Consider the following 15,514-nt stretch of genomic DNA (forward strand, 5'->3'; position numbering starts at 1 on the left):
CTTGATTTCAGCAAGGCATTTGACAAGGTGCCCCATGATATTCTTGTAAAGAAGCTGGTAAAATGAGGTCTTGACTATGCTACCACTCAGTGGATTTGTAACTGGCTGACTGACCGAACCCAAAGGGTGCTCATCAATGGTTCCTCTTCATCCTGGAGAAGAGTGACTAGTGGGGTGCCACAGGGTTCTGTCTTGGGCCCGGTCTTATTCAACATCTTTATCAACGACTTGGATGATGGACTCAAGGGCATCCTGATCAAATTTGCAGATGACACCAAACTGGGAGGGGTGGCTAACACCCCAGAGGACAGGATCACACTTCAAAACGACCTTGACAGATTAGAGAACTGGGCCAAAACAAACAAGATGAATTTTAATAGGGAGAAATGTAAAGTATTGCACTTGGGCAAAAAAAATGAGAGGCACAAATACAAGATGGGTGACACCTGGCTTGAGAGCAATACATGTGAAAAGGATCTAGGAGTCTTGGTTGACCACAAACTTGACATGAGCCAACAGTGTGACGCGGCAGCTAAAAAAGCCAATGCAATTCTGGGCTGCATCAATAGGAGTATAGCATCTAGATCAAGGGAAGTAATAGTGCCACTGTATTCTGCTCTGGTCAGACCTCACCTGGAGTACTGTGTCCAGTACTAAGGCTAAGGGAGCTGGGCATGTTTAGCCTGGAGAAGAGGAGGTTAAGGGGTGATATGATAGCCATGTTCAAATATATAAAAGGATGTCACATAGAGGAGGGAGAAAGGTTGTTTTCTGCTGCTCCAGAGAAGCGGACACGGAGCAATGGTTCCAAACTACAAGAAAGAAGATTCCACCTAAACATTAGGAAGAACTTCCTGACAGTAAGAGCTGTTTGACAGTGGAATTTGCTGCCAAGGAGTGTGGTGGAGTCTCCTTCTTTGGAGGTCTTTAAGCAGAGGCTTGACAACCATATGTCAGGAGTGCTCTGATGGTGTTTCCTGCTTGGCAGGGGGTTGGACTCGATGGCCCTTGTGGTCTCTTCCAACTCTAGGATTCTATGATTCTATGATAGCCCTCTCCGCCTCCTCCCTGGGTTTGCACAGCCATCCAAAAGTGGGTGGCCGTCCTGTAAAAGAGGGCAAGGGGTGGGCAGCCCCCTGGACGGGCACTTCGGAGGAGCTTCCGCCGCAGAGGCCCTGTCTCAGGAGGAGGCGAGCTTCACTCCCATGTTAAGGGGGGACTTTGGAGCAGCAGCGGGGCCTGTGCTGCTTTAAACCAGAGGAGCCACCGAAGAGACTCTGGACACTTTTGGAATCTCCTTGGAGCTGATGTGCTCAGGCTTCCTCCCAGGCGGCTTGCAGTGGCAGGTGCTGGCCACAAGGTGGCAGTGGTGGCATTTGCCTCCCATCCACCAGTGGTAAATTTTCCACCCTGTTATTTCTGGCTGGCAGATTCCACGCTCAGGCAGCCTCATCACCGCAGTCTAGACTGCCTGGCAGAGTTAATTCCTCCATGCTTAGGTAAGCGGGACGTAGACACCTGCCAGGCAGAGTCTCAGCTGTGGGCACCTTTAAAAATCACAAAATTCCCTCTCCCAAAACAAGGGATTTGCTGACATATCAGACATCTTAGCCAGTGTTAGAAACTCAGATATATGAGCTAATTGCTAAATGGCACCTTAAACCGAGGTTGCAGTCACCACAACGGAAGGTCTAGGTGATTTTTTGGCAGTGAGGATTATTATTGTTAGTAGTATTTTCATTTCTATGCTGCTTTATATTTTCAAGAAAACAGTCTCAAAGCGGTTTGCAACACATTAAGACATTAAATAAAACAATCCAGAATAAAGCAAATTCAAGCTTCAAGGAAAATATTTCAGATCCTTCTCTCAGGGACATTTTGCTTCCCCCCTATTTATTTACCAGCTTAATTTATAGAGTTTGCTCATAGCAGAAGTGCTCTAGGAACGCAGTGTGGTGTAATGGTGAGAGTGTTGGACGAGGACCTGGGAAATCAGGATTCGAATCACCCATCCATCCTGATGCTCACTGGGTGACCTTGGAGTAAGTCGCAGCCTCTTCACCTATCTCACAGGGTCCTTGTAGGGATTAACTGAGGAAGGATGTGAACCATGGACTCCCTGGAGAAAAAATGCAATCAGTGAGCTCTTCTCACCTGCTTAAGCAGGTCAACACCTGCTTAAGAAAGCTGGAGGGGCAGCCAGAGGGAGACGTGAGTCACTGACCAGGCATCTGGCGTGGTCACAACTGGACCTGCACCGGTCACAAAATGTGCCTGGCGCCTGGGGGATTTCTAGCACTGAGCTTAGCTATGCGTATGTTGCATGGTGCAATGGGGTCACTGAGTGCTCTTGCCAGCCTGGGTTGTGGCCTGCACATGGGATGCAATTTAGCTGACCACTTCCATACTCTGGGAAGGGCAGGGAGAGGTTGGTGGGGCACGGTCCACCAGCGGGCTCATGTGAAGTTCCTAGCTTCTCCCCTTGGGAGACTTGGCTGTTGACCCCTGATCAGATCATTGGAGCCTTCTTAGCAGGGCTGGGACCACTCCTCTTTGTTGCATATCCTTCAAGGTGGAGTCCATCTTTCACAGTGCCCATCTTTCTCTTCACTCACCTTCATCTGGGCAGTGCATATTTGAACTCCCTGCCACAAGAGGCAATTGATGGCCGCCAATCTGGATGGCTTTAAAAGAGGATTAGGCCACAAAGGCAATGCTCTTCCTTCCGTGGTCAGAGTCAGCAATTCTTCCAAATCCCAGTTGCCCAAAACCCCAGGAGGGGAGAGTTGCTCTTGGGCTCAAATCATTCTTAGGGGTTTCCCAAAAGAGGCATCTGGTTGGCAGTACTGGGTGGGCCATTGGCCAGATCCAGGAGCCTCTTCCTATGCTCTTAAGGAACCTCCAGCTCCAGAGGCAGTCTATGTGGACCCCTAGTCCTTAGGGGTATTTGGCCTCCGAGAGAACAGGATGCTGGACTAGGTGGGCCACTGAGAATTAAGGAGACGGGGCCTGAAAAGCAGCTCTGCTCACTACGTGGCGGGTGTTGCCCTTCCTGGACTTTGGCCCTGGCTTGTTTCACAGCGCTTTGTTGTTTTCGCCCTTGGCCTGTGTAAAGAGTGCCTCTGAGCATGTCGTTTGCCAGGCCGGCCTTTGATATCTGGGAGGACGAGGCTGACCTGCTGGCCCCAAAGAGGACCACAATCCTGACCGCACCACAGCAGCTGGAGGGATTGTGGTCCTGAGCCCTGCAAGGCGTTACAGGTCAGCAGCCAGGATAGATGGCATGGTTGCCTCCCCACTAGGGGTCAAGGTGATCCTGACCCCAAGCCCCCTCTCCCCCCCCCATGGCTCCCAGCACCTCAAGGGTCTCTGGAGCCCCTCGCTTTGCCCCCCCTTCTGGATGGAGGTGGCCTCCTCTTCTAGGAGAGGCATTGTTCTAGCAGGGGCCTCATCCCCCTTTGCAGGGGGTGGCGGCGGATGGTGCCTCCTGTGTGCCCTGCAGGGCCAAGGCGAGGGGGTGAGTGGCAGTACTGGGGGCTGAGTCTGTCCTCTGGCTGCTGCTGCCAACCAGCCTCCTCCGCTTTCCCTTTGCAGAAGGAAGTGGAGCAGGTTCTTTTAATGTGCATCCCCAAAACAAAAAGTGGTGAGGAGCAGCTGCAGCTCTTTTGCAGCCATGCCAGGCTTGGCCTTTGCCAGTTTGGGAAGAAAGAAGAGCCCTAACTTGCCTGGGCACTAAAACATCAAGGGAACCCCAAGGGGGACCCAGAGCCAGGGAGGAAGAGCAGAGCAGGGGCAGAGTTCGCCCCCCCCACCCCTTTTGCAAAGTGTCATTGACAATCCGTGGGTCTGGCCTTGCAACTGCAGGCATGGCGGGGCCTTGAGAGGATGTCCTCCCAGTTCCCGTTTGACCCCAGGAGGCTGGAGACACCCATTCCCCAGGCGCTGCTTGGATGTCTTTCTTCCCTTCCCCTGGGGAAGAGGTTTTCCAGGGGGAGATTCCCGGCAAGGGTTCCTCTTGCCCCTGCCCTGGAAAAGGGCGGCGTTCTTCTCCACCCTCGCTGGAGAGGGACGTCTATTCCGGCTTCCAAAAACTGCATTCTGTGCGTGCACTTTCTTTAAAAATACCTTCCAGAAATGGTTTGAAAATCCCCATCTGCTCCCCTCTTCCGTCTGTTCCACGCAGCCCCCCCCCCTCACTGCCAGCGCCAACGATGCCTCATCATCCCTTTTTGCTAATAAGGGAGTCGCACCCCCCCTTCCCTAAGCCCGTTGCCATGGCTCCTTTTTGGGTGTGGGTTTGACTTGGAAGCCCAAAATACCGTCTGATTCAGAGCCCGTGGTTGGAGCGTTGGGAGTTCTGCTCTTTGGACAAAGTGTTGTTTCATTCTCTTCAGCCAGGAGGAGGGGAGCTGGTGGAAGACCCCCCTGTACTCCTTGTGCCTCGTTGTGGGGGCCTTGCTACCTTTTTGGCCTTTTGGGAATCGTCTCCGTGGTGTTTTCTGAACTTGCCTTCTTCCATGTGCCTGGAGCAGTCCCTTCCCAGCAGCCGCTCCTGCTGTGCCAGTTCTCATCTAGAGGAACCCTTTGGCCTGTTCTTCCAGGGCAGGAACAGTCAGCTGGGGACAAGGGTGGGGTGGGGGAGCCCCCAAAGCTGCCCCCCACCTTCCAGCAGTGGCTTCCTGGCTGTTCCTTGCTGACCTCCTCCCTTTCTCTGTGCCAGCCTTGCTGTAGCTTCCCTGAGGTCGCGTAAGTTCAGGAGCAGCAGCTTTCTGCTCCAGAGCTATTCCAGGACATCCCGTTCCCTCAGCTTTCCTTGAAGGCTTCCCCAGCTGCCACCTTTGAGCCTCTGCTGCCCACCCTCCCACAATCCTGCAGCCAGCAAGCTGGAAGGAAACATTTCTTAGAAAACCTCAAGCATCCAGCCAGGCCTGCAGCAGCGCAGAGGCAAGGCTGAGGCTCCCTCTGCAAAAGTGGAGCTGCACAAGAATCACAGAATGGTAGAGTTAGAAGGGACCCCCAGGGCCATCCAGCCCAACCCCTGCAGTGCAGGACTATGCAGCTTTCCTGCATGGGGCTCGAACCTGCGACCTTGGCATCATCAGCTCCACCTCTAACCAACCAAGTCACCTTCAGGCCATTTGTCGGCGGCATTTGTGAAGTGCTTCCCACGAGGCCTCCCAAAGCGGTTTTTAATGCCATAAAAATGCATAAAAGCAGTTCAGAACACTTGCACGTATAACATAAGCTCGAACTGGCAATGCCTGGGGCTTTCAAGGTCAGAGCACAGGCCAGTAAGAGGAAACACAACAGAAGTCTTTCATGTTACGCACAGCATGGGGAAAGCGGGTGGAGAAAAGCCCCCCCCCCCCAGTGCTAGAATTCATCGGCACCCAATGGAGCTGGATGCTGGGAGAATCAGGACAGAGTGCCCTTGTTCATGCAGCGCAGAGTTTAACTGTGGAACTCCCGGCCACAGGAGGCAGTGATGGCCGCCAGCTTGGATGACTTTAAGAGAGGGGTTCCTGGGGGGCAGGGCTATCGATGGCTCCTAGCCAGGATGGCTGTATTCTGCTTCCACAGTCAGAGGCAGCCACGCTTCTGAATGTCCGTTGCTGGAAACCGCAGGAGGAGAGAGTTGTCCCTGTGCTCAGATTCTGCTTGCTGGTTTCTCATCATGGAGACCTGGTTGGCCGCTGTGAGGACAGCCTCATCCAGCAGCCAGGCTCTTCTTGCATCCATGTGTAGGGCCAGTCTCTTTGGATGCCTAGGTCCTTAGGGCTCACCCACACTCCTCTTTGTCTCATGAGGTTTTTCCCCTCTGGGAAAACCCACCGTTCACTGCTGAATCAGAACGTAGAATCATAGAGTTGGAAGGGGCTCTGAGGGTCATCTAGTCCAACCCCTGCAATGCAGGCATCTTTTGTCCAGCACACATCCAACGGGTTTTCTGCACATCGACACTTGTTCTAATTTTGCAGCAGACGGCAGGCTTTCCTGGGATGGAAGAACCTCTATTGCCCATGCCTGGAAGCCGCAGGACAAATGGAAGGAGGGAGGAGCGGTGGCCCAGGCACCCCCCTCCCTTGCGAGGCTCGCTCCAAGAGGAGTGTCTGTGGCAATGGAGCCTGCGCCTGCTTGATAGTCTCACAGGGGCACTTGCAGCCACACTTAAGGCCTGACCTGACATCGTGCGGGATGGGTGGGGGATTCTCCTGGTTCCCCGTCTCCACGACCAGAGCAGTGCAGGGTGCTGCCTCACTGGCTGCGCAAGCAGACTGATGCCTGAAGGAGCTGGGTATGTTTAGCCCGGTGAAGAGAAGACGGAGAGGAGATCCGAATGCCACCTTCAAATATCTCAAGGGCTGTCCCATAGAAGAGGGAACAAGCTTGTTTTCTCCTGCTCAGGAGGGTAGGACTTGAACCCATGGCTTCATGTCACAAGAAAGGAGATTCCGACTCACCCTCACTCTCCTTCCTTGGAGGCTTTTAAGCAGAGGTTGGGTGGCCATCTCTCAGGGATTTGTGCCTTGCAGGGGGTTGGACTCTTGGGGTTCCTTCCTACTCTACAATTCTAGGGTTCTAGGGTTTTGTGTGGCCTGGGCATCTCTTGGGACAGAAGCAGCCTGTGTGTGTCTGGCGCCTCTGCAGAGCCGGGCTTCTCTCCTGCCTTGTGTGCAAAGGCGCTGGGGGGCCTCCTTATTGCCCGCCCTCGGCTGCCCACGCCTCCCCAAGCAGCTTGGAGCTGCACGTCTTTCCGCAAGGAGGGAAAGCCCCTTGTGGCAAAGGAGCTCTTCTCAGAAACATCTGGAGGGCTCCCGGTTGGAGAAGGCTGCCCTCCTTCTCCCCAGGACAAGCCTGCCAGTCTCCAGCAGGCCTCGCTGGATCTCTGCCGGTCTTGGTGCTCACGCTGCCGCCTCCGCCCCCCCCCCTTGCGAGGCAGCGCCTGGCCCTCCTAGGGGCTGGGCTGCACTTATCTCATTCTTTCCAGGCCAAGCAAACCGCACACATGCCGTGTGTCTGTACGGTTGGTGCTGAGCACACCCCATCACGTCTGCCTGCCAGGGGGAGTCTGGCTCAGCGAGAGAGACCTCCTGCTCCTGGCTCTCAAGAGAAGCTCTTTGATCTCCACCTCTCCCCGCCTTGCTGGTGCCTTTCCTCCCTTTTGTCGCCATCCAGCAAGCTAAGTTCAGCCTGTGAGAAAGGCAAGCTCTTCTGTGCGGCGCAGTGCTCCTTCCACCCCCGACTGGCAGCTGTGCATCCTCAGGGACTCTGGAGGGAGGCTTCCTCCCTGACCCCTACCTGGAAAATCCAGCCAGATGGGTGGGGTATGAATAATAAAATGTTTATGGTCATGATTATTACTACTCGGAGGCACCAGGAATCGAACCTGCTGCCTATGGACAGCTGCTGCCCAACAGCGCAAAAGCAATATACAGTTACAGTCGAACTTATGCAACTCCCATTGCAAATTGGGTTTATTATTAACATTTACAGGCTTACACAGTTATATTTTCAGCTGAATTTGGGGAAACCACTAGAAGCATCCATTGCATTGAGCTAGTTCAATTGCTTTTCTTTGATTTGCTCATTGCAAGCTGCTGAAAGTCTGTACTGTAAATGTTGATAATAAACCAAATTTGCAATGGGGATTGAATAATTTTGATGGTAACTGTGGAGCTAGTCTGGTCAGTGGTCTCTCTGAGCCTTGAGCTTGGACGGGGGTCCCTAGGTGGGGCCTGGGGGGACTCTCCGGAGGGCTCCTGCCAGCATCCTGCTCGATGCCACAAGGGACAGGGCAAAGCTTTGCTGCCACTTCCTCCCCTCCTCTTCGGTTGACATTTTCCAGGCGCTTTGTTGGCAGAGCTGATTAAGGGCTTGATAAGAGGAAGGGACATTTGCTTCTCCCCAGCTGCCTCGGCTGCTCTGCAGACTTGGCTCTATCAGCTGCCATCTGTGGCCCAGGAGGTCCCTGAAGGAAGGGTGACAAGGGCCTTTCTGAGCAGGGGACTCTCCCTTCCCAGCTCTTCACATCAGCATCTGGGAGAGGAGGGGAAAACTGCATAGCACTTGCTCAGCATGCAGAAGACGGCAAGGTTGGGAGAGACCCCCGAGGAGTATTTCTCTCCGCCAGATATTTTGCAAGGCCCCCTTTTCCTGGCTGACTCTCAGGAGGCAAATAAACTCCCCCCCCTTTTTTTTTGCAATTTTCAAAGGAATGCTGGGTGCATGGAGGACAGGCTGGAACGGTTCTATTGGCGCCTGCCTCTTTCCAGGAGCTAGGCAGCATTGCGGATGGAACAGCCCTTCACAAGGCAGCTGCAATCCTCCGCTCTTGGCACTGGGCATGGCCTGGCAGAGTCCCTGAGAAGATAGACCTGCCTGCCCAGGAATGCTGTCTCTGCCCGTGCAACATGCCTCCTGCTCTCTCGCTGCCCCTTCGCCTGTGGCTGGTGCTGGCACCCCCTCTGCTTTTTCCTTCAGTGGCTCTTTTGCCAGTTTGCTTCTCGATGCCTCCATTCTGCACTGCTCTCCCCTCCAAAGAAGCAAAATTAATATTTTTTTGGCAACGATGCTGCCTGAGGTTCTGGCCTCAGCACCAGGCAGATGCCTCAGGCTGTGCTCGGCAGACGGCTCTGTTTGCAGGCCCGGTGCCAGCTTCTCCTACTCTCTCTGCTCTGCTGCATGTTTGCAGGATGAACCCTGCCCTGTCAGCACTGCAAGGCTGCTCTCCTTGTTTGTCCTTTGACCTGGGCAGGATCAAAAGGAGTGTCCAGAGTTACGTTTGGTCCCGTTTGCCTAGCAATTCTGATTCGGTAGCTACCGGCTGTTGGACAAGGCAGAAGCTGCATTATGTCTCTGGTTTCAGACCTTCTTGCTCAGTTTTGTTTGCGCTGACTGCCAGCCACGGCTCTCTCCCTTTCAGATCCACGACAGCGGCAATCCTTCAGGGGATTGGCCATCACAATATTTATATTTTATTGAAAATGTTCAGTGGAGAAACGTGAAGGAGGTGGAAAACCCCCCAGAAAAAGTGCTTGAAACTGCAATACAATGCATGGGTATAGACAGAAGTAGTGCAATTATTCTGATGTGTATAAACTTGTTAGCAAGTATTTGTGCTTTTTATAAATGCTTTCCAAATATCATTGTATTTATACATACACAATCTGTGCCTAAAAGCAAGACGTCTGTATGCTGCACGTCTCTGGTGTCAGACCTCCTTTCTCAGGTATATGTGCACTGACCGGCAGCAACAGCTCGGTTCCGATTAACGCCTTGCTTTAAATAGGAACATATGCCGAGTAAGACAGTGGGCCATCTAGCACTGTACTGCCCCCCACCCTCAGTGTTTCTCAACCGTGGGTCCCCAGGTGTTGCTGGACTGCAATTCTCATCATCCCTAGCTAGCAGGGGTGTTGGGAATTGTAGTCTAACCACACCTGGGGAGCCGAGGTTGAGAAACACGGGTGGGTTTCCGGGCAGGGCAGTTTCCCAGCCTGTCCTGGAGATTCCTCTGGGGACGGAACTTGCAGGCAAAGCTCTCCCTCTGATTCCCCTAAAGAGAAAGCCAGGTCCCAGCCTTCTTGGTTCAGCAAGGGGACATTCCCAGGCCTAGCGGGAGACTCTGGTGGGAATTGAACCCAGGGTCTCTTCCATGCAGGCACCTGCCTTAGGGCTCATTCAGACTTTTGCCACTGAATCAGAGCAAACGGCAATCAGATTCAACACGGGCTGCTGTTTGCTCCGGTTCAGTGGCAAAATATGCATGTTCCCGTTAACAAAAAAAACAGAAACAAAACCACCACTCAGACATGGCGATTGGCAGTGCGGACCTGTGCCTGCAAAAGGAGGTCTGGATGAGCCCGTAGACGTCGGATTGTGTTTACCTCCGTCTCTTTCACCTTTCCTTTGTGAAAAGATTGTTCCGCCCCACCTATATATAAGCCGAGACTCTAAATCCCAAGGCTGTGCTTTGAGCAAAAGATTTTTGCATCATGGGGTTGGACTAGATGGCCCTCGTGGTCCCTTCCAACTCTACAATTCTAGGATTCTATTAGAATGGTGCCTCCAAACCCCTGCAGTGCAGGAGTCGCAACAGAAGACTCCTTGGCAGGTGGCTTAAAGACCTCCAGTGAAGGAGATGCATGACCTTTTGCAGGTGAGTGGGAGTCTCTGTCTCTGTGTGTCCTCCCTGTTGGGTTGCATTTAAAGGCAGGAGGCCCCCTCCTCACTGAGAGTATCTTGCCAACCAGGCAAAGGCCAGCATGTCCCTAAGCGGCTGGCCAGGTGAGTAGGGCCCTTGCACACAAACCCTCTTCCACTTGCTGCCTGCTTGGGCGGCAGGGAGCCTCCCTCTGGCCAGATCCTTCCTTTGCAATCTCCCTCATGTCTCTCTGCAGGGAGGGGCTTACTTTGCCATGCGCGGAGATGGGGCGGGGGGGGGGGGTGGAGCTGTGCCTGCCATGTGCCATCCATATATGTTTGCGTCTGCTTTGTCTCCTGAGTGACTCAGCCTCTCCTCTGCTCTCCTGACTAGTTGTGCCAAGCGTCGGAAGGGATTCCTTTTTGGGTTAGGGTCTGTTTCTTGCTCTCCTGCTTTGCCAAACCAGGAGGCACTCTTTCCCCACAAATAAGATTTTTTAATTGAGATTTCCCCATGAGACAATAACATTTCAGTTCCAAAGATGCAAAACAAAGAAAAGAAACAAGAGGGAAAAAACAAGGGGAGCAATTCATGTGAGGAGAGAAAAGAGAGACAAAAGCAAACCGTTAGTAAGAATTACAGAAGACAAACTCCCAATTTTCCATCTGCCAGTTACATAAAATGAAAGAATGTGATTAATTTAAAACATCAGTCAATGCGGAACTCTATCTGCTCTGCTTTCTGTTAAGGTTAAGGTGCTTCAGAATCATTCGATCCACCGTCCTGTGATATCATATATGAGTTTGTACTACTGATGAAAGGATTCTGTGGAACTGTAACAACCTTTCATGTGGATTGTTGGACTTTATGAACCGACAGGTGGAATAGACACTTTCACATATATGGACCTTATGCATAAACAGATTAGAGAATGAACTGATCCACTGGTTCTTCTACTTTTTTCGTTGAACTTTATGAGCTACTTCTGTTGAAATCTACAATTCAATAACATGAATAGTATATCTTATTTTTTCAAACGTCTTGTGTGTTTATTGAATATCCAGAAAGGAGGGCTGCATTCTTTTCCAGTTGCTCCAGGATGGAGTTTCTCTTTCTTTCTCTCTTGGTCACAATTAGTTCTCACTGTGGCAGTTCAGTTGAATCATTAGTGAACTTTCCTGTAAAGGTGAGTTTCACTTTTCCTGGACAGGGAAGGCGTCTCTCTCTCTCTCTCTCTCTCTCTCTCTCTCTCTTGCAGCACTCTCTTGCATTCCTGGCATACCAATACATAGAATCACAGAGTTGGAAGGGACCCCGAGGGTCATCTAGTCCAACCCCTTTCAGTGCAGGAATCTCAGCTCAAGCATCCATGACAGATGGCCACCCAACTTCTGCTTAAAAACCTCCAAGGAAGGAGAGGACACAATCTCCCAAGAGAGACTTTTGTGTGTGTGTTTGTCCCACTGCTGTTCTGGACTGCCGGGGGGGGGGTGTGTGTGTCAGTCCCTGCCTCTCAGCCTAACCTACCTCGCAGGGCTGGTTAAATGAGGATGTGGAGAACCACACACTCCACCTCAAGCCCCTTGGAGGAAAAAGGAGGGATAAAAATGCAATTATTTCCTTTGAAGGTGGTGATGGGGCCTGCATTTCTCCTGGCAGAGATGATCATAGAATGGTAGAGTTGGAAGGGACCCTGAGGGTCATCCAGTCCAACCCCCTGCAAGGCAGGAATCTCAGCTGAAGCATCCAAGACCGATGAGCACCCGACCTCTGCTTAAAAAGCTCCAAGGAAGGAGAGCCCTCAACCTCCGAAGGGAGGGGGGATGAACAAGAAGGTTTCCAACTGATTGACACAAGCTTGTTGTTCTTGTTGTTTAGTCGTTTAGTCGTGTCCGACTCTTCGTGACCCCTGGACCAGAGCACGCCAGGCACTCCTGTCTTCCACTGCCTCCCGCAGTTTGGTCAAACTCATGCTGGTAGCTTCGAGAACACTGTCCCACCATCTCGTCCTCCGTCGTCCGCTTCTCCTTGTGCCCCCCATCTTTCCCAACATCAGGGTCTTTTCCAGGGAGTCTTCTCTTCTCATGAGGTGGCCAAAGTCTTAGAGCCCCAGCTTCACGATCTGTCCTTCCAGTGAGCACTCAGGGCTGATTTCCTTTAGAATGGAGAGGTTTGATCTTCTTGCAGTCCAGGGGACTCTCAAGAGTCTCCTTCAGCACCAGAATTCAAAAGCATCAATTCTTCGGCAATCAGCGTTCTTTAGGGTCCAGCTCTCACTTCCATAGAATCATAGAATCATAGAGTTGGAAGAGACCACAAGGGCCATCGAGTCCAACCCCCTGCCAAGCAGGAAACACCATCAGAGCACTCATGACATATGGTTGTCAAGCCTCTGCTTAAAGACCTCCAAAGAAGGAGACTCCACCACACTCCTTGGCAGCAAATTCCACTGTCAAACAGCTCTTACTGTCAGGAAGTTCTTCCTAATGTTTAGGTGGAATCTTTTTTCTTGTAGTTTGGAACCATTGCTCCGCGTCCGCTTCTCTGGAGCAGCAGAAAACAACCTTTCTCCCTCCTCTATGTGACATCCTTTTATATATTTGAACATGGCTATCATATCACCCCTTAACCTCCTCTTCTCCAGGCTAAACATGCCCAGCTCCCTTAGCCGTTCCTCACTACCATACATCACTACTGGGAAAATCATAGCTTTAACTATATGGACCTTTGTTGGCAAGGTGATGTCTCTACTTTTTAAGATGCTGTCTAAGTTTGTCATTGCTTTTCTCCCAAGAAGCAGGAGTCTTTTAATTTCGTGGCTGCTGTCACCACCTACAGTGATCATGGAGCCCAAGAACGTAAAATCTCTCACTGCCTCCATTTCTTCCCCTTCTACTTGCCAGGAGGTGATGGGACCAGTTGCCATGATCTTTGTTTTTTTGATGTTGAGCTTCAGACCATATTTTGCGCTCTCCTCTTTCACCCTCATTAAAAGGTTCTTTAATTCCTCCTCACTTTCTGCCATCAATGCTGTGTCATCTGCATATCTGAGGTTGTTGATATTTCTTCCAGCAATCTTAATTCCGGCTTGGGATTCATCCAGCCCAGCCTTTCGCATGATGAATTCTGCATATAAGTTAAATAAGCAGGGAGACAATATACAGCCTTGTCGTTACTCCAAAGTTAATTGGCTGTATTTGCATAAATTTGCATATGAGGAGCAAAGTGCAGCCCTGTGCCTTCCTCCCATCCTTTTGGAGGTGCCCTGGTGTGTCATCACGGATGGAGGCTCCTCCTAAGTGCCAAGTGTGAGGCTACTTCTGATTCTGCTAGATCTAAATCATTGCACCCTTTTCCCCATCCAGTAGCCTCTGGTCACCTCAACTCCCCCAAAAGGTTGGTGGGGAGGAGCTGGCGTGGAGCAGCCAGGTGGGCCAGTGAATCTGCCCTGGGCTGAGGAAAGAGAGGCAACCAGTGGCTGCCTGTTCACTCTGCAAGGTCCAAAGAGACCTGGATGATTGTGAGTTGCTAAGGTCAGGCAGGAGGAGCCCCAGAGCCCTAAGGAGAGCCACACTGGCCAACCAGAAGAAGCCCCCAAGCACGACTTGAGCGTGAAAGCAGCAGCTCCTTTCCCCCTTTGCAGTTCTCAGCAGCCGGTCTCATTCGGAGGCATTCACTGCCTCTGACTCCTAGCAGCCATCAGGGCTGGCTCCTTTGGCCTGGCGCTTGTGGGCTCCTTTGGCCCTCTGCAGGGTCTGGGGGCTGCTGGGGACCCTTCACCCCAGGACAGAGGAAGGGGCTGCTCCGTTTGCAGGGTGGATGGAAGCAGCAGGGCCCTGTGGAAAGTGCAAGAGGCACCGAGTGTGTGCGAGAGTGATCGCGTCTTGTGTGACTCACGCCTGTCCTTTTCCACGCTGGTGATAGGGTGATGCTGTCGCTATGGGGAACCCCTTGCTAAGCTGTGTTGGCTGCGTGGGCATCCCAGGGCTCCCCAGCTTAGCGGGTGCAAGTGGGTGACGTGGTTTTCTCTCCTGCGTCATCACACGGCCACCATGGCCTCCCCACTGCACCCCCCAACCTTCTTGAATGTTCTCGTACAAAGCTGCAGAAAGGACAGAAATGCTCTTGGGCAGCTGTGCCCTGCGCAAATCCCTCTTTCTTTTGCTTTCTTTGTGGCGGGGGGAGAGATGGGGGAAAGAAAGAAAGGGGCTATTGTCTCCAGTGATTTCTGTGTCTTCCCTTGCTATGAGACTTTTGAGATTTGTGGAGCAGGGAGCAAGAGCCCCCAGGACACTACAGGGTGTCTCTGCCCAGAAGGGCAACTGCCCCATTCCTTCTCTCACCACTGATCACTCAAGGCAGTTCCTGCAGCCAGGCGGGTGCCAAGGCTGAGAGGGGGGTCTTGTCGTCTGGGCAGCCCAGGACCCCCAGTCACACGGCCCAGGCTGGTGCCCCAAGGAGGTCACTTTGGTGCTGATCGCACAGCGATTTGGCTTCACCGCTGGAGGCACATTCCTTTGTCTCTTGAGACAGGCGGATGCCAACCACCTCACTGAACTCTTGTCATGGATCATGGAAACACAGGCAGGTCAATGTGTCCCTCTTGCTCAGCATTGCCTACTCTGGCTGACAGCAGTGCCTCGCCTGAGTCTCAGGGAGGGAGTCTCTCCCAGCCCTGCAGGAAACCAGAAAATGGACATGAGCCTGAGAGCCATTCTCAGAACTGTGAAAGCAAAGCACATCCTGACTGCCACTGATAGCCTTTTTCTCCATAAGTTTGACTAATCCTCTTTTAAAGCCATCCCAGTGGTGGCCATTGCTGCCTCCTGTGGCAGGGAGTTCCACAGTTTAACTGTGCTGTGCAAAGAAGTTTATCCACCCTGAATCTTCTGATGTTCAGGGTGTCGCCAAGTTGCAGCATTACAAGAAAACTTTTCTCTCTCTGCTTCCTCTACTCCATGTATGATCTTACAAACTTCTGTCATGTTGCTGCGTCTGACCGGACACCTTGAGAAGAGCAGGGTGCCGGATTCAATAGAGCTCCCTTTGGCCCGATCCTGTGGCAGAGTTCCCCATGCCTCACCATGTTCTGCTTTGGAGGTGCTCTGCCTCTGATGTGCAAGCGGGCCGTGTGCTGCTGCTGCTGCTGCCCTCATGCCCCAATTGCTGGCTCCCCCCGGGTTGGGCGTCTGGCTGGACACCACAGTGGGGGACCCAGGAGGCTGTGCCAAATGGAGCCCCTTTGGGCAGCACTCAGCATGGGGCCTGTGTACTATGGGATGCCTGCTGCTGCGCCTCCTGCAGGATGCCCCTTTGCAGACCTTGAGCCGCCCAGAACTTGCAATCTGTTTCCACTGCCCGCTGCTTGGA

At 52.4% G+C, this 15,514-nt stretch overlaps 1 protein-coding gene across 1 annotated transcript in view; it reads left to right on the top strand.

Moving 5' to 3' along the window:
• LOC307207189 (uncharacterized protein) overlaps positions 1-8,514 on the top strand; it is a 49,272-nt gene extending 40,758 nt beyond the window's left edge. Inside the window, exon 3 of the mRNA XM_079960978.1 lies at positions 8,214-8,514. Coding sequence (XP_079817104.1) covers positions 8,214-8,365 — 152 coding nt within the window. The 3' untranslated portion in view covers positions 8,366-8,514. The remainder of the gene's footprint in view (positions 1-8,213) is intronic.
• The last annotated feature ends 7,000 nt before the right edge of the window (positions 8,515-15,514 follow it).

Source organism: Podarcis cretensis (genome assembly GCF_951804945.1).
Source record: "Podarcis cretensis genome assembly, chromosome: 18".
Lineage (NCBI taxonomy): Eukaryota > Metazoa > Chordata > Lepidosauria > Squamata > Lacertidae > Podarcis > Podarcis cretensis.